Source organism: Neoarius graeffei, chromosome 11 (genome assembly GCF_027579695.1).
Source record: "Neoarius graeffei isolate fNeoGra1 chromosome 11, fNeoGra1.pri, whole genome shotgun sequence".
NCBI lineage: Eukaryota > Metazoa > Chordata > Actinopteri > Siluriformes > Ariidae > Neoarius > Neoarius graeffei.
This window is the reverse complement of record NC_083579.1, coordinates 42,976,094-42,994,613: the sequence shown is the minus strand read 5'-3', so window position 1 is coordinate 42,994,613 and position 18,520 is coordinate 42,976,094. Positions and strand designations below refer to the sequence as shown.

General features: G+C 41.5%; 1 protein-coding gene across 1 annotated transcript in view; it reads right to left on the bottom strand.

The window, feature by feature from the left end:
- Positions 1–18,520, bottom strand: part of LOC132893656 (ryanodine receptor 3) — a 476,331-nt gene that overhangs the window by 105,887 nt on the left and 351,924 nt on the right. Inside the window, exons 51-62 of the mRNA XM_060932802.1 lie at positions 16,342–16,562; positions 15,904–15,994; positions 12,793–12,933; positions 11,972–12,135; positions 9,875–9,953; positions 7,200–7,289; positions 6,969–7,115; positions 5,280–5,342; positions 2,435–2,516; positions 2,191–2,311; positions 1,898–2,013; positions 1,729–1,796 (exon numbers count right to left, since the gene is read on the bottom strand). Of these exons, the coding sequence (XP_060788785.1) occupies positions 1,729–1,796; positions 1,898–2,013; positions 2,191–2,311; positions 2,435–2,516; positions 5,280–5,342; positions 6,969–7,115; positions 7,200–7,289; positions 9,875–9,953; positions 11,972–12,135; positions 12,793–12,933; positions 15,904–15,994; positions 16,342–16,562 (1,383 nt within the window). The remainder of the gene's footprint in view (positions 1–1,728; positions 1,797–1,897; positions 2,014–2,190; positions 2,312–2,434; positions 2,517–5,279; positions 5,343–6,968; positions 7,116–7,199; positions 7,290–9,874; positions 9,954–11,971; positions 12,136–12,792; positions 12,934–15,903; positions 15,995–16,341; positions 16,563–18,520) is intronic.

Sequence of the window (18,520 nt, the reverse complement as noted above, 5' to 3'; positions counted from 1 at the left end):
AGAAGAAGAGAGAAAACCACAGCTGAACCATAGTTAAACTGTGATATTGTCTTAAAGGTCAACAAAGAAATTTATAACCCCAAATCAGAAAAAGTTGGGAAGGTACGGAAAATGCAAATAATAAAAAAAGGAAAGCAGTGATTTCTAAATTTACTTTGACTTGTATTTCATTGCAGACAGCAGGAACCCAAGATATTTCATGTTTTGTCTGGTCAACTGCATTTCATTTGTTAATATACATCCATTCCTGCGTTTCAGGCCTGCAACACATTCCAAATAAAGTTGGGAAAGAAGAAATTTAGGGCTTGTTATGAGGTAAAACAATTAAATAATGATGTGATTTGAAACAGGTGATGTCAACAGATGATTGTAATCATGATTTGGTACAAAATCAGTATCTGAGAAAGGCCAAGTCATTAAGGAGCAAAGATGGGCCGAGGATCTCTAGTTTGGCAACAAATGCATGAGAAAATTATCGAAATGTTTAACATCAATGTTCCTCAAAGAAAGATACGAAGGGATTTGGATATATGACCATCTATAGTGCATAATATAATAAAAATGATTCAAGGAATCTGGAGGAATTTCGGAGCATAAAGGGCAAGGGCGCAAGCCTAAGTTGAACACCTGTGATGGTTCTGAATGCAGTGCCGCCTGAGGGATCATTCATTCATAGCTGATATAACCACACAGGCTCGGGATTACTTTGGCAAACATTTGTCAAGCTCTACAATATGGAGTTACGTCCACAAATGCCAGTTAAAACTTTACTGTGCAAAAAGGAAGCCTTATGTTAACTACGTCCAGAAGCGCCATCGACTTCTCTGAGCTCGGAGGCATCTGGGATGAACCATCACACAGTGGAAACGTGTATTGTGGTCAGACGAATCAGCATTCCAGGTATTTTTTCTAAGAATGTTTTGCAGACCAAAGATGAAAAGGACCATCCAGACTGTTACCAGCAACAAGTCCAAAAGCCAGGGTCTGTCATGGTATGAGGTTGTGTCAGTGCCCTTGGCAAAGGTAACTTACACTTCTGTGATGGCAGCATTAATGCAGAAATGTACATTGAGATTTTGGAGCAACATATGCTGGCTGCAAGACGACATCTCTTCCAGGAATATTTCAAGAAGACAATGCAAAACCACATTCTGCACACATTACAAAGGCATGGCTGTGGAAGAAGAGGGCGCCTGTCCGCTCTGTCCCCAATAAAGAATGTGTGGTGAATTTTGAAACGAAAAATATGACTACAACAATGACCCCGTACTGTTACACACCTTAAAACCTGTTTGCAGGAAGAATGAGACAAAATAACACCTGAAATACTTCGTCGCTTTGCCTTCAGTCTCTAAACATCTTTTAAGTGTGAGAAGGAATAGCAACATTACAAAGTGGTAATCTCAACTTTTTTGAAATGTGTTGCAAGAATCAGAATTGAAATAAGTATTTATTCTGAAAACACAATAAAATCCATGAGGTAAAACATCAAATAATGTGCTGCTGTGTTGTTTTGAATGCAATACAGGTCAAAAATTATTTACAAATTATTGTCTTCAGTTTTAATTTCAATTTTAACCCCTCTTCTGATTTGGGTTTTAAAAAAAAAAAAGTAAATTATAGTTACTCATTTTGGTTAAAAGCTTAGGTTAGAAAATTGCCTCTCCGGCTCAGTGAGTTTAATCGTGATGTGTATTTTTACAGTTTTTACAGTTTTATGCTTCTGACCTTGGCAAAGAATTTGATTTCTTGCTCGTGAGGTGACCGGTCATTCTTTCCACTGCTAGCCATAGCCTCTGAAATTAAAAAAAGTATTAAATGATAGGTATATCATTCTGTCCGAATAGTATTATAAAAGAAGTATTGTGTAAACAATATTGGAAGCTAGGCTATTTACCCAGGTGAGCAATGTATTCATGGGCACAGTCCACATATTTCAACAGCTTCTTCAGGAATTTATAAGCAAACCTTTTCTCCATCGAGGATGAGCCCTGTTCCATGTCTTTCAAACCCCTGGGAAAGAAAAAATAACAAGGAGGATGAATTGGATCTTTCTTTTTCCTCAAATAAAATCTACATTTCTTTTGTATGAAATCAGTTTACTTTGTGAGAAAGAGCCAGATATCCTCAGCATTTTCTAATACACACTCAAGCACACACACACACACATACACACACACACACACACACCTGGTAATGGCATAGCCATTCATCTGCAGGAAGCGGAACAGGTCCTGGGCTTTCTCACGGTCCCTGGCTTTCTCTTTGGCCGTAAGTGTATCATATGGCACCAACAAGGGATGTGTTCCACCTAAATTAACAGGAACATACATAAACATAACTACATAAATACTCAGTGATTCAATTATTTGTTTGATTCGTTCCTACATTAGGTGAATCCTCTACAGCTTTAAAAAGGTCTGCCTGAATATGCCATCACCTTTCACTCCTAGGTCACTCTTCTTCTTTTTAGCCCAAATGTTGTGGTAGTTTTCAGCCAACACCTCTACCATAGCCTGGAAAAGAAATGAGAGAAGAAAAAAAAAGATCATTGCAAAATATTTATCACTTTAACTCCTGATTCAGAAAAAAAAAACACCAAAGAGAATGTATATGGCCACTGATAACTTTGTGGTTAAGACATTGGAGATGCGAGCAGAAGGTTGCAAGTTCAAATCCCGGTGCTGCCACTGCTGGACCCTTGAGCAAGGCCCTTAACATTCAACTGCTCAATTGTATAAATAAGATAAATGTAAGTTGGGCCTTGGCCATAAATGCAAATACAAACATTGTCCATATATACAGGGGTAGGTTTCCCGATAACGTTGCCCTTTAGGGCTAAAGAGAGAGTTGAGAGACTCTCCTCAGTGATGAACGTTGTCTCTGTATGTGGTTTTCCTGAACTCACTCGTAAGGAGTCATCTTAATAGCAACATTACGAAGAGTTTCTTTGCAATGCGCATCCCCGATAGAGGCATTAGTAGTTAATAAATCCAGTCGAGGAGATCACATGGCGTTCGTTTTTTACCAAAAATCAATGAAATATAGTGTGTAAAATATGTTAATATATATATATATTTTTTTGCAGTCCGGTTTCCATCAAATCCTGCGCTCTGATTGGCTGGCGAGCGGGTCCGTATCCTGCGGTACGGACCTCTGGCGACTCGCTTGTTTACAACAGCAAACATACAGTAGTAGCAATTTGTCAACATTTATCTTTTTTATAAGATTTATTTATAAGATTTTTATAAAAAATCTTGTAAATTTTTGCCAGCATTTCTCAGGAGAATAGCATTAATTTTACAGGATGGATAGTGATAACGACAGTGTTCACAGTGAAAGCGAGTTTTACTACCCTGAGGAAGACGAAATAAAAGAAAACATTGCAGGAGAAAGCTAAAAACCTGTAACTGTTGCTAACGCCGAGCAAAAACATGGCTGAATCCTGAATGACTCCTATTTGTACAAATAGGGGACTACGTAGACGGCAAAATGTAGTTTTTTTCTTGCCATGGAAGTGCACTTGTATACTGAGGAGGAAGCAATTTGCATTGCAGCCGTGAATGAGGATTCAAAATGGCGGTTCAGCTCGGTTTTCCCTTTCGGGCGCTCTCGTTTTCTGTTAGAATTTGGTAAAGAAAAAAATAAGCATATTATTTACCAGCTTAAGGTCGGTCCGTATGGTGAAATACCGTGACCTTGGCCTTGAATACTGACCTCGGCCCAGAGGGCCTCGCTCAGTACTTTCAAGACCTCGGTCACGGTATTTCACGATACGGACCTCCCAGCTGGTAAATAATGTATGTATTGTCATTAAGCATTACATATATAATGTATTATTTAATAATTAAAACCATTTTACATTTTGGGGCAACTTTTTTTTATTCCAAGCATTTTTTTTTTTAATAAATGAATAAACGTTCACACGAAAGAATGAGTAAATGTGTCCCCCCATGCTTGCTCATTTCACTGTTACTCAAACATCCAGTCAGGATTATTTCAACTGTTATCCACAATGCCAAGTGGGCAATGTTCTCCCTTAAATCTGTGCGCACAGAGAGAGAGAGGTTTTAATCTGTGTGTACCTAAGGAGATTGAATTGACCTCCATCCATCCATCCATCCATCCATCCATCTTCTACCGCTTATCCGGATTCGGGTCGCCGGGGCCTAAGCAGAGCAGCCCAGACTTCCCTCTCCCTGGCCACTTCCACCAGCTCTTCCGGTGGAATACCGAGGCGTTCCCAGGCCAGCCGAGAGATGTAATCTCTCCAGCGTGTCCTGGGTCTGCCCTGGGGTCTCCTCCCGGTGGGGCATGCCCAGAAGACCTCCCTTGGGAGGCGTCCTCCTTTTATATAAGGTCCACACAGATCTAAGTCTCTCTCTCTCTCTCTTGCTCACACACACAATGTTAGAGGTGCAGAAATGTCTCATTTATGACACTAAATTAGTTAATCACTCGCCTAATGGAGTTAAAATGTGGTGATATCAACGTGACATTCCGATATCCATACGTGATTCCATAACTTATTGAAATATATTCATAATGTTTTGCATATACTTATTTAATAATTAACTCGATGTACTTGCAATGTACAAGAAAAATAATTTAACACCATCAGCAGATTCAACAGGCGGCACGGTGGTGTAGTGGTTAGCGCTGTCACCTCACAGCAAGAAGGTCCGGATTCGAGCCCCGTGGCCGGCGAGGGCCTTTCTGTGCGGAGTTTGCATCTTCTCCCCGTGTCCGCGTGGGTTTCCTCCGGGTGCTCCGGTTTCCCCCACAGTCCAAAGACATGCAGGTTAGGTTAACTGGTGACTCTAAATTGACCGTAGGTGTGAATGTGAGTGTGAATGGTTGTCTGTGTCTATGTGTCAGCCCTGTGATGACCTGGCGACTTGTCCAGGGTGTACCCCGCCTTTCGCCCGTAGTCAGCTGGGATAGGCTCCAGCTTGCCTGCGACCCTGTAGAAGGATAAAGCGGCTACAGATAATGAGATGAGATGAGCAGATTCAACACCAGTTTCCCCCGCTGACTCTGAGAGTCCCTCGGAGGTGCAGCGCATTCTATGTATTCGGCTGTGAGCCAGTCGCTCTTTGTTTTGCACGAGTGGTCTGGGTTGCTCGTAAATTCAGAGCAAACTAAAGGACTACTTGGGCTATGATGTTGTTCGGGAAAACCACGTTAGCTTGACGATGGATCTTAGGAGGTAATTAAAGACACTCTTGGCCTTAAGAGGCTTTTGGGAAACCTGCCCCAGTTCAGTTAATCGCAATTACCTGCAGTTCTCGTGACAGCAATACATTGCTCATGTCTACTGGACTTGGGTGAAAACCACTACCCTGTAAGCATACAACACACAAACTAGAACAAGCATGGCAACAAGATATCACACAAAGTCTGGTGGAACTACAAGCTATGGTATTGTTTTTAAAGTTCTTGGATCAGTCCACTGAAAACTCCCAACCCAGTCTCACAGAAAGAAATGCTGACATGCAACTTATTTGCAGCTCCTACTATTCAAGCATGCAGTACGTTGCATAGCAACCTATCAACCTTTCACTCAAATGCTCTGTATGATATGTTCTGCGTCAACACCATTTAACCAAGCCCACCTCTCCCACTATGGAATCAATTTTGTGCCGAAATGTTCATACAATACTTTTGAAATATCAAACAAAAACGACAAATCAAAATACAAAAAAAGTCAATTTTTTTAGACTGGCAAACAAATTATTCGTGTAATCGTACAAAATATCAGTCTATTACTCTTCAGAAACCTTTTATTTTTGTTCCGCGTCTTTCTCAGTTTTGTTTGACGTAATTTATTTTGGTTGCGATTCCAGCTTTCTCGTTTGCGCTCCCTGACTTTTTGCTTGCAGTTTTGGCACAAACTTCACGTGTGGGTGGGCTGTCCAGGAATGCATTCCCATTGGGTAACTTGTGTTTGACTGACAGCTACGCTCAGCCATTCCCCCGGAAGCTGTTGCGGCCATTTCCTACTCGGATTTTGGCGGGCTGTTTGACGAGTGGCCGATCCATTGACGGTAAACAAGGATCGAGTGGACTTCAGTGGCGACTATGATATTGAATTAATTTAACAAAGTGTAAGTACGGGACATATGTGTTGCAGTAGTACACACTATGCAGGTGTTTCATGGCAAGTCAAATGTTAGACTTGGCTCCACTACCCAATATAATAGCTGTCTTGCTAACGTTAAACACGCCTGCATGATGTGTACTACTGCAACACATACAACACATTTGTCCCGTACTTACACTTTGTTGAATTAATTCAATATCATAGTCGCCACTGAAGTCCACTCGATCCTTGTTTACCGTCAATGGATCGGTCATTCATCAAACGGTCCGCCAAAATCCGAGGAGGAAATGGCCGCAACAGCTTCCGGGGGAATCGCTGAGCGTAGCTGTCAGTCAAACACAAGTTAGCCAATGGGAATGCATTCCTGGACAGCCCACCCACATGTGAAGTTTGTGCCAAAACTGCAAGCAAAAAGTCAGGGAGCGCAAATGGGAAAGCTGGAATCGCAACCAAAATAAATTACGTCAAACAAAACTGAGAAAGACGCGGAACAAAAATAAAAGGTTTCTGAAGAGTAATAGACTGATATTTTGCACGATTACACGAATAATTTGTTTGTCAGTCTAAAAAAAAATTGCCTTTTTTTTGTATTTTGATTTGTCGTTTTTGTTTGATATTTCAAAAGTATTGTATGAACATTTTGGCACAAAATTGATTCCATATCCCACTACGCTATTTGAATATGATTGATATGGACTTTTTCATGATTTTAAAAACATACTGAGCATAGCCCACTTCTTTTCACAACACATGATTAGATTTACAGTACCAGGCTCCTCAAACAACTTCTTCCCTCTCGTCTCACAAGGAAAGTGACTACATTATATGCCAATAGTCATGCTAATCATGAAGATGAAACATTTACCTGAGATGCTTGGGAAATTTTGCGCATCTTCTCATTCTCTCTTTGCTGAAACATGGCCTCTGCCTCTCTGGTCCTGTCAATGTTCCAGCCCATAGCTAACATACTCTTCAAAGACTCCTTCACGGGGAAGCGGTAAACCTCCTTTTCCTGGGATATTGATCACACATACGCACAAATCAATGCGAATACACAGCACTGCAACTTCCATGTCAATGCACTTTAACCCTTTACCTTCTCCGTGAGTGATTTGTAGGATCTCAGCATGGGGTGTGTTTTTGCTTTCTCGTCGATGCTATCTCCATACTTCCAGCCCAAAACAACCTGAAATGGACATGAATTGTCAAGGATAACCAACTAAAGGGCTTCAGGCTACAAGCAACCAAATAATACATACAAGACGTGCATAAGGTTAAAAAAAATAACACCATACATGATGGAGTCTGAAGAGTCAATTCTGAGTGTGTTTCAGTCCCCAAGAGAATTTGAAAGGTTTTGCAGAAGTAATCAAGACAACTAGACTTGTGGTATAATCTTGGAGATGTTTTAGCCACTCATCTGAAGCGGGTTTTTTTTGTTTTTCAAATATGTAGTCAATTCACCTTGAACTCCTAAAATCCCCAAAACATATATGCTGCAGCAATGATACTGACATTTTTGCAAAGTGCTAAAATAATGAAACTTCTTTTGGAAAAACAAAAACAACAAAAAAAACTCAAGCTAATTTATGCAAATAATTTATGCAATTACAAATCTGTCAGAAGAAGAGCTGTGAAATCTCTTCTTAAACATCTATTGCATCTAAAATATGATGACGAGTACTAAAGGTCTTCTAAAAGACACCTGCTTTCTGGAACAGATTTACATGGTTCCACTGTGGATATTTTTATAGAAAAGAAAAGAAAACTACTACTGCTGCTACTATTACTCAGTCCTGGGTATGACTTTAAACTGCAACCGGTGGTGAGTCTCAGGTCCAGGAGGACTTGAGTATTGCGGAAAGTGGAGTTACCCCTTAATCACCAGTGCTCCCAGGTCCGCTCTGACCCGGAGTGGTAGCACCTGCCTGGGTTCCAGCTATGGGTTAAATAGGACATCACCAATAAGGCGCTGGCAGCAGGGCGTTTTTTGGTGCAATGTGGCAGATGAACCCAACAGGGTCAATGGCGCACCACCTGATGGCATGCAGAAGAGCCACTCAAATGGCCAATGGATGGCATCATTCAGCAAGTCAGCTGTCACTGTGGGGCAACTTCCATACCCGTCGGGTCTGTGGCACTTTTGTGCACCACTTGGCATCAGGTCTGGAGGTCCAGAGAGACAACACGAGGGGGCACGACATTGTTTGTCTTACCTTACTGTGCAAGGCACTTCGTTAGGAGAGGAGAATAGTATGCGAGAGCTCACAAGGCCAGACATTCCGTGGTGGCTCAGCCGGGCCATTTGTGCTGCCACTGCAGGTGACTCTGTTGCTCTGGTGCGGGTCTCGCAGCCCATCTGCATTTCTGCACATCCTAATGAATCATCATTACCACCACCACCACTGTCCTGGCCAGTGCAAATGCGCCCTGCATAATAACTACACAACTACTGTAGCACAAACTGCTGAAAAAGTTAATATCTGACACCTTTCTGTTTCACCCAGTATTAACTTTTTCAGCAGTTTGTGCTACAGTAGCTCTTCTGTGGGATTGGACCATATGGGCTAGCCTTCATGCCCCATGCGAATCAATGAGCCTTCACCACCCGTGACCCTGTCGCTGGTTCACCGGTTGTCCTTCCTTGGTCCACTTTTGGTAGGCACTAACCACTGCATACTGGGAACACCCCACAAGACCCGCCATTTTGGAGATGCTCAGACCCAGTCATTTAGCCAACACAAGATGGCCCTTGTCAAAGTCGCTCAGCCCATTTTTCCTGCTCCAACACATCTACTTCAACAGCTGACTGTTCTCTTGCTACCTAATATATCCCACCCCTTGACAGCTGCCTTTGTAATGAGATAATCAGTGTTATTCACTTCACCTCTCAGTGTTTTTAATTTTATGGCTGACTGGTGTACTATAAGGCCCAGTGTTCTGAGCCGTGAGATCAGACTGTGAAGCTTAGCAAACCATAAAATGTGCAGTTGTCATCTCCCGTCCTTCCATATCATCACTGTGACATTAAGGTCGCATCCTTCATTGTACCACAATTATCATACTCACACTAGTTCTATACGATGGCAATAAACATTACTGTATTGCATGATGGATTTGGAGCACTGTTGTGTTTATACATTCCAGGACCTTCTCCCTCCTTTTCCACAGAGCCGCTTAAACAGCCCCAGGTGAAACCTGTTAAGCTGCACCTCCTTTCACCTTCCTGCAGAACTCAGGGGAGTACAAGAAGGGGTCGCCAACACTCGGCGGCTCTCTCCTCCTCTTCTCCCAGGTCACAAAGCTGATGTCAAGAGTGAGGAAGACGGCAACGCTCGAGCCCCCCTGAGAGCACCATGGGAATTTCTACCTCCTTCAGCCAGGGACTGAAGATCTTCCAGGGACCCTCCAGTGCTCTCCACAGCCTACAATTTGACCAACGCCTCACACAGCAGCACAGCGAACGTGCCTCCCCACCACAACCCTTTCCCCTCACCCTTTATGTAAATAAAAGAGCATTTTTCTTTCACCATAGCCTCTGGGTCAGTGTCTGTGTTCCACCTCATCTAGCATCTCGTTACACTACTTTCTGGATTAGCTGTCCTTCGGTGTTCCTGTACCTCATGTTTTACCATTAAATACTGATTACAGCCTCAAACTTGTCACTGAACTGTCATTGCTGAAAAAAATAAATCAAGATAGTGTATTTCATGCCTGATTTCTGAGCAATCAATGCCCTGAGGATTCAACAGTAAGGGATCATTATCATACCTTCTCAGCAGACCATTTGTCATGGGAATGTTCAGCATATTTATGAGTGACGTATTCCAGCTTTTCTGGGAGGGAGATGCTACAGGGAAAAAAAATGATTGAACAAAATCTTCACTAATAGATTGATAATACTAATCTATCATTGCTGATATGTGCATTGAAACACTGACAGTCAAAAAAGCTGCAAATGCTAAAGCTGGGAAACAAACGAATGTTGATCGCTGGATACATATGTAATACAGTGTCTTGCAAAAGTATTCACTCCCCTTGGTGTTTGTGCTGTTTTGTCGCATTACAAGCTGGAATTAAAATGGATTTTTTGGGGGGTTAGCATCATTTGATTTACACAACATGCCTACCACTTTAAAGGTACTTTTTTTGTGTGACACAAGCAATAATTAAGATGAAAAAACAGAAATCTGGAGTGTGCATAGGTATTCACCCCCAAAGTCAATACTTTGTAGAGCCACCTTTTGCTGCTATTACGGCTGTAAGTCTCTTGGGATATGTCTCTATTAGCTTAGCACACCTAGCCACTGGGATTTTGCCCATTCCTCAAGCCAAAACTGCTCCAACTCCTTCAAGTTAGATGGGTTGTGTTGGTGTCCAGCAATCTTCAAGTGATGCCACAGATTCTCAATTGGATTGAGGTCTGGGCTTTGATTAGGCCATTCCAAGACATTTAAATGTTTCCCTTTAATCCACTCCAGTGTAGCTTTAGCAGTATGTTTAGGGTCATTGTCCTGCTGGAACGTGAACCTTCATCCCAGTCTCAAACCTCTGGCTGACTCAAACAGGTTTTCCTCCAGAATTGCCCTGTATTTAGTGCCATCCATCTTTCCTTCAGTCCTGACCAGCTTTCCTGTCCCTGCAGATGAAAAACATCCCCACAGAACGATGCTGCCACCACCATGCTTCACTGTAGGAATGGTGATCTCAGGGTGTCGGGTTTGTACCACACATGGCATTTCCCATGATGGCCAAAAAGTTCAATTTGTGTCTCATTTGACCAGAGAATCTTCTTCCATGTGTTTGGGGAGTCTGCCACATGCTGTTGGACAAACTCCAAACGTGTTTTCTTATATTTTTTCTTTAAGCAATGGCTTTTTTTCTGGCTACTCTTCCATAAAGCCCCTCTCTGTGGAGTGTACAGGTTAAAGTGGTCCTATGGACAGATACTCCCATCTCTGCTGTGGATCTTTAAAGCTCCTTCAGTGTTGTTGGTGGTGTCTTTGTTGCATCTCTGATTAATGCCCTCCTTGCCTGGGCTGTGAGTTTTGGTGGGCGGCTTTCTCTTGTCAGGTTTATAGTGGTGCCATATTCTTTCCATTTTGCTATAATGGATTTAATGGTGCTCTGTGGGATATTCAAAGTTGGGGATATTTTTTATAACCCAACCCTGATCTATACTTCTTCACAACTTTGTCTCTGACCTGTTTGGAGGCTCTTTGGTTTTCATGTTGCTTGCTTAGTAGCGTTGCAGAGTCAGGGTCCTTCCAGAACAGGTTGCTTTATACAGACATCATGTGACAGATCATGTGACACTGTGATTGCACACATGTGGATCTTAATCAACTAATTATGTGACTTATGAAGTGAATTGGTTGGACCGGCTCTTATTTAGGGGTTTCATACGGAAGGGGGTCAATACTTATGCACACTCCAGATTTCTGTTTTTTCATCCTAATTATTGTGTGTGTCACAATAAAATAAAAAACAATTTGCACCTTTAAAGTGGTAGACCTGTTGCGTAAATCAAATGGTGCTAACACCAGAAAAAAATCCATTTTAATTCCAGCTTGTAATGCGACAAAACAGGACAAACACCAAGGGGGATGAATACTTTTGCAAGACACTGCATGTGCCTTGTTTCCAATAGTGTATCGTCATTAATAAATATTCAAGCATTTTCCCAGTAGAGCATGAAATCTATCTCACTTACACACATGCATTTTCCTCATCCAGCACTAAGCACAACTGATTTTAATTTCAATCATTATCATAGCTGTTGTCAGGTGAACATATGCTTTTTAATCACTCACATGCAATACTAATCCATAAACACACACACACACGTACACGCGCCCTCTCTCTTACTTTGCTGTGCTGATGGGTCTCGGGTCAAAGTTGCCCTGCGCATCCACAAAGACCGGCTTCTCAAGTGTGGTGCTGAGAGAAGAGTCGACATAATCCGGAGGCAGAGCTCCAGCTATAGCACTCAGACATGGCATAGCCATCTTAAACAACTCCTGCTCATACTTCTACAGCACATACAGACACACATACACACAAACGTACTCAGTCTGCTTTTTTTTCTTTCTCTGTATCAAAGAGATAGACTTATTCATTCATTTATTTGTCAAGATCGCAGTCTATCCAAAATGTAAAGCAGGAACACTGGGTGTGAGGCAGGAATACACCCTGGATAGGGTGCCAGTGCATTGCAGAGTCCCAAGCACATTCACACACAGGGAAATTGTTAAGTCGCCAATCCACCTACCCACGTTTTTGGGAGGTGGGAGGAAACCAGAGAACCCTGAGGAAGCCACATGGCTACGGTGAGAACATGCACAAAAACTAAACACTGCCACCTGAGCTCAAACCTGGGACCCTGATGAGACAGCAACGTACTGCCATGCAAACCAGAGACAGACTCTATTTGCTGAAATTGTTTGTCATTTAGAGGTTTGCAGGATGAGGCATCTCTCTGATAAGATTTCGGAAAACAAAAAAACTTTACTTTCCAACACAATAAGAAGGCAGGAAGCCTTATCGTTATTAAAATAATATGACAATGCAAATGAGGTGTTAACATTTGGAGCTGTAATGAGATGTGACGATTCAGCTACGCTATATAAACTATGGCTCTGAGGAAATAAGTCAAACGGACTGAAATCAGATAGATACTGGAGTCTTACTTTTTGAGAGAGTGAATCAAAGATGCCCCAAAAGATCTTCTTGGTGAGGAGTAATTCCTCCTCGGAGGCCATGCCATAGCTGCCCCAACCAGAAGGCAGGCAGTAATACTTCCAGTTCTGCTCATAATGGTTGGTCAACAGCTGTGGACAGATCAGAGAACCATTCAGAACCAAATGGACCCATCGTGGTACTGCGTCTTTTTAGTGCAGCAGGACAATAGAAGATAAAAATCCAAATGGTTACTAGAAACTTTGGTTGGATTATTTGGATATTTAACATGTCACAAATAATTACTTTTGGTTTTCAAATAAATAAATAAATACTCGTCCAATAGGTTCTTATCACTACAACATAGCTATGTGCAATTTAACCATCTCTCACCATCAGAGGTGGACAGTAATGAAGTACATTTACTTGAGTGCTGTACTTAAGTACACTTTTTGAGTCTCTGCACTTTACTTGAGTATTATTTTTTTCAGAAACTTATGACTTTAACTTCACTACATTTGAAAGGCAAATATCGTACTTTTCACTCCAATACATTTCTATCAAGGTCCTTGTTACTATACAACGGGGGGGGGGGGGACAACGTCCCCCGAAAATATTTTAATAACATAACACGCAAAACCCTGCATTCTAGTGCATTTCAGTACTTATTTTCACTAAAACAAGTTATAACTTTTGAGCCTTTTTCTTTCGTGTACATTAATGACTAACATGTCAAAAATATCAAATTTAATTCCCCTAGTTAATGAGTAATTTTCAGGAGTGCATTTAGAAAACGTGGTGATTTTCCTGCTACACAGTTCATTACTTTGAAAAAAATCAGACAGTTGAAGGTAAACTCAGCAAAATCCCAAAACAGTACTGTTAAAAAGTAAAGGTCTGTTAGAGTTTCTAAAGCTTTCAGGTTTCAATGTTGGGGACATTGAGCCTCGTTTATCAATCTTTTAGTAGAGTTGTGCGTTTGCGTAAGCTAAAGTGAACTAAACATTTCCAATTCAGATTTATGCGAGTTGAAGCCAATTGTTTACATTAGTTCGTATTGTCTGTAAATTTAAATACACCAATAAATACCAGATTTCTCATGTAAATCAGGGGCGTAGGGTGTGTGTGTGTGTGTCACACACTGACTGGCAGCCTGAGTGCATTATGTAACAAAAAATAAATTACCATTGCTAGTTTTAGATAGCTGAGAAACCAGCTCTTCCATTATTGCTGTTTCTTCCACGTTTTCTTGATGTTGTGTTCTAGAAACGGCACTAAAGCTTAGCTTCGAAGCCACAAAATGCAACTTTGATGGAAAAAAATATATAATAAATTGCTTACTTCTCTTCACGTCGAAAGAAGGAGGAAAGTTTTGCTTGTTTTGACATGGCGAATCATTAACACGAGGAAATACTCGTAATTCGCAACTAAAAAGACTGCAGCTACACTGGCAGCTCGAACACGCTTTCTAGTGCGATTGTGTTGCGCTTGTGCAGAACGGTGTCAGTCCTGCGCGCCTTAGCTCGTGCACCTGAAGGCGTGCCTTGGGCGTGCGCTCCAAACAAGCTCCGGCACGTGCACCGTTAACAAAGAACACCTGTCTTTAATCAATGAACTGTGTTTGGGCTATTTAAGGACTGCGCCCATGCAAGGATGATGCGAAGTATTACGCTACGTCTCGGAACGTGAAAAATCTGAAAAATAAATTTCTCCATTCGGAAAACCGGAGATTTTCAAGAGTTTTGTCAAATATCCGAATTTCCGGGTATTTCGTCATTAGCGGAAAAAATCCAGAGGAATTTTCATGAAACTCTTCCAGGAAAATCCGGAACACTTTCATGACTATTAATATGATCAGTTGACGGCAGAATGGAAGGAGGCGGCTCTTCTGGAGAATGCACACACTCATGGCTATAACCAGAACCCATGTTTCAGTTTTCTGAAAGGATTAAAGATTCGTTCTGTTTTAAACATTTGCTTTGATTGCCTAAAACGGAGCACATCACAGCCTACAAAAACTCACCATCCGACCTACAGAAGCATATTGAGGAATGTAAATGTTTTATTCCAAGAGAAAGCTTGTAATGAAATTGTCTGTGCTTTTAGAGCTAGCGATAACGCTGCAATACTGTGGCTGTGCAGTCTGGTTAGTCAAATGACTTTCTATGGATTTGCCTGCCAAGTTGCCATCGCCTTGTCCACGACTAACATTAACACATAGCTAGTTAACTTGGACACTGTTAGTTAGCATGTAAAAACGGAGTTATGCTAACATGAACAACGTTAACTCATCTGAAGTCCTTTCTGAAATATGTTTTAGCATATTTATTTTCTGAGCAAGCTGGTTTACAGTTATTCCATTGTCTTCCTGATTAACATATACCGGTACATTCATGTGTGTACACACTGCCAGAGCTGGGTCAGAACACTACCATGCCGCTTTGTGAGGGTGGGGAGGAGTGTTAAAAAAAAAAGAGAGAAAAGACAATGGCAATGGCTCTTTTTCAATTCGGTTGTGTTTCATTTTGTAACATTCTACCAGGTGTTTATTCTACAGGTTCTACAAGTGAGTCAGTAAATCCAGTCGGTCACTTCAGAGGCATTAGGTTTTGTGAGCGTTGTAGCAATAATACAACAATGCGTTGACAGGAAATGTACTTTTAATACTTAAGTATTTCTAAAATCAAGTTCTTCAGTACTTTCACTTAAGTAAAAATTTGACTATACAATTTTCACTTGTATCGGAGTATCATTTGACTGGCGGTATCTATACTTTGACTTAAGCAACGAACTTGGGTACTTTATCCACCTCTGCTCATTATCGCTTTCTCGTTTCTGTCTTTGTTTTAAGGTCGCACTGTAAAAGTTCAGTGAAAAACATTCTCATTCAGTGGCTGACTTTTTAATGTGAAAGATGATTTAAAGATGCTCTCTTTTGTGTTTATGCATGCACCAAAGAAAGTCAATAGCCAACAACTTCAATTTAATTATGACATGCCTAATTATAACGAGATAGGTTAAAAAAGTGTATGAAATGCTGTTTTCAGGAGATGCTGGATGGAGAAACAGTAGTATAGCAAAGGAGACACTAAAAGCATGCACAAATACTGACAAGTATTTACCTTAAGAGGCATCTTACAGTATTCAGACAGCAAAGGCACGTCAAACACCAAGCGACGCAGCAACTGTTGAAGCATAGAGGGCCTCAAGTACCTGCAAAAATGACATCAAATAGCCCAACATCATGATGTAACATGGACATCAAAAGGTGTTCAGTTTTCTCTCCAACTGGCAAAAAAACGACAGCAACAACAAAAAAAAAAACAAGCATCTAAAAAAAAGTGTAATACACGGTTTACTCTTATACACAATAGTATAATTGTGCTCTCTGGTTTCACCTTGGTTATCAGGATACCATTATGGAACATTATGAGCAGATGCTATGATAAACAATCATTAGCTTATAACCATTATCATTAGCCTCATCCTTAAATTATAACAGAACCACAGATCAACCAAACTCCAGATGCCTCCAGGGTGTAAAACGCAAAAAGACTTACTTGCATACGGCCAGCAGGCACTCCTCGATAGCGTCTCTCTGGGCTTTAGTGAGTGAGGAGCCCTTGCTCAGCTGGTAGATGGTGTGAAGCGTGGAGTCAATGAGTGTGACGTGGTGTTCTGTACCGGCAAAATGAGGGGCACAGCGAGTCAGCAAGGGCAGCATTGCAGATCCGATATAACGGTTCATGGCCAGTGCTGTTTCTGTCGTCCTTAGTGCTTCCTACAGAGGAATTAAAGGAGACAATGTTTCCCAGAGCAAGAATATTTCAAATTACAACCCCGGTTCCAAAAACATTGGGACGCTGTGTAAATGGTAAATAAAAACAGAATGCGATAATTTGCAAATCATGGAAATCCTATATTTCATTGAAACTAGTACAAAGACAACATATCAAATTTTGAAACTGATAAATTTTATTGTTTTTTTGAAAAATATTTGCTCATTTTGAGTTTAATGTCAAGTTCAAGTCAAGTTCAAGTCAGCTTTATTGTCAGTTTCTTCATATGCGCAGGTCATACAAGGAAATTGAATTTATGTTTCTCTCTATCCCATGTAAAGACATAGACAAACATTGGACTGACATTAACAAGACAAACATTAAAGCACAAGACAGGACCAATAACAGTGTAACAAGCAATAAGTAATAATAAAGTAATGATTTAAAAAAAAATTGAGACATTTAACATTTGGAAAAATAATCTAGGCTAAAGTCAGGAAGATAAGAACAAGACTAGTATACAAGACACACAGTACAGTACAGCACAATCCAGGGCAGTCCAGTTGAGGTTATCACAGTAGCAGCATTATGTAGAATAATGTGTTAAATAATAATGTGTTAATAATGTGTAGCAGCATTCAGAAGCAGCATATGGTAAGTTGTTATATTGCAGGGCCCAAGGCAGTTCTTATGAGATAGTTCAGGTAAGGTGCAAAGTCACATGTGTAGTTCCATAGAGAAGTCTTTTCCGTGGAGGGCAGCAGCAACAAGAAACAGTGTATGGTGTGTAAAAAAAGTGAGGTAGTGCAGGTAAAGGTGCAAAAGTCACATAGTGCAGTTCCATAGTCAGAGTCTTTCCTGAGTTCGAGTCTTTCCATGTATGTGTGTGTGTGTGTGTGTGTGTGTGTGTGTGTGTGTGTGTGCTTCCTGAGTCGGAGTCCTTCCGTGTGTGTGTGTGTGTGTGTGTGTGCGTGTATTGGGGGGGGGTTCCTGAGTCAGAGTCTTTCCCATGCGGGGGGGGCAAGATCCTAACTTCTTGGCTGTCTGGTGGGTGGAGCTGTCAGTGATGGGAGAGAGGGGAGGGAGTTCAACATCCTGACGGCCTGGTGGATGAAGCTGTTGGTGAGTCTGGTGGTTCTGGACCGTAGGCTCCTGTACCTCTTTCCAGAGGGCAGGAGGCTAAACAGGTTGTGTGCTGGGTGAGTCTCATCTCTCACGATTGTGAGAGCTTTGCGGGTGAGGCGGGTGGTGTATATGTCTTGCAGGGAGGGGAGGGGTGCATTGATGATCTTCCCAGCTGTGTTCACTATACGCTGCAGGGCTTTCCTGTTTGTCATGTCAGCAACATGTTTCAGAAAAAGTTGGGACAGGGGCATGTATACTACTGTCTCACATCACCTCTACTTTTAACAACACTCTGTAAACGTTTGGGAACTGAGGAGACCAATTGCTGTAGTTCTGAAAGAGAAATGTTGTCCCATTCTTGCCTGATATACAATTTCAGTTGCTCAACAGTTCGGGGTCTCCTTTGTCGTATTTTTGCTTCATAATGCGCCAAATGTTTTAAATGGGAGACAGGTCTGGACTGCAGGCAGGCCAGTTTAGCACCTGGACTCTTTTACTACAGAGCCATGCAGTTTTAATATGTGCAGAAAGTGCTTTGGCATTGTCTTGCTGAAAGGAGGAAGGCCTTCCTTGAAAAAGATTTTGTCTTGATGGCAGCATGTTGCTCTGGAATGTGTACATATATATCATTCAGCATTAATGATGCCTTCCCAGATGTACAAGCTACCCATGTCATGTGCACTAATGCACCCTTATAGCATCACAGATGCTGGCTTTTGAACTGTGCACTGATAACAAGCCGGATGGTCCCTCTCCTCTTTAGCCTGGAGGACGTGGTGTCCATGATTCCTAAAAAAAATTTCTACTTTTGATTCGTCAGACCTCGGGACAGTTT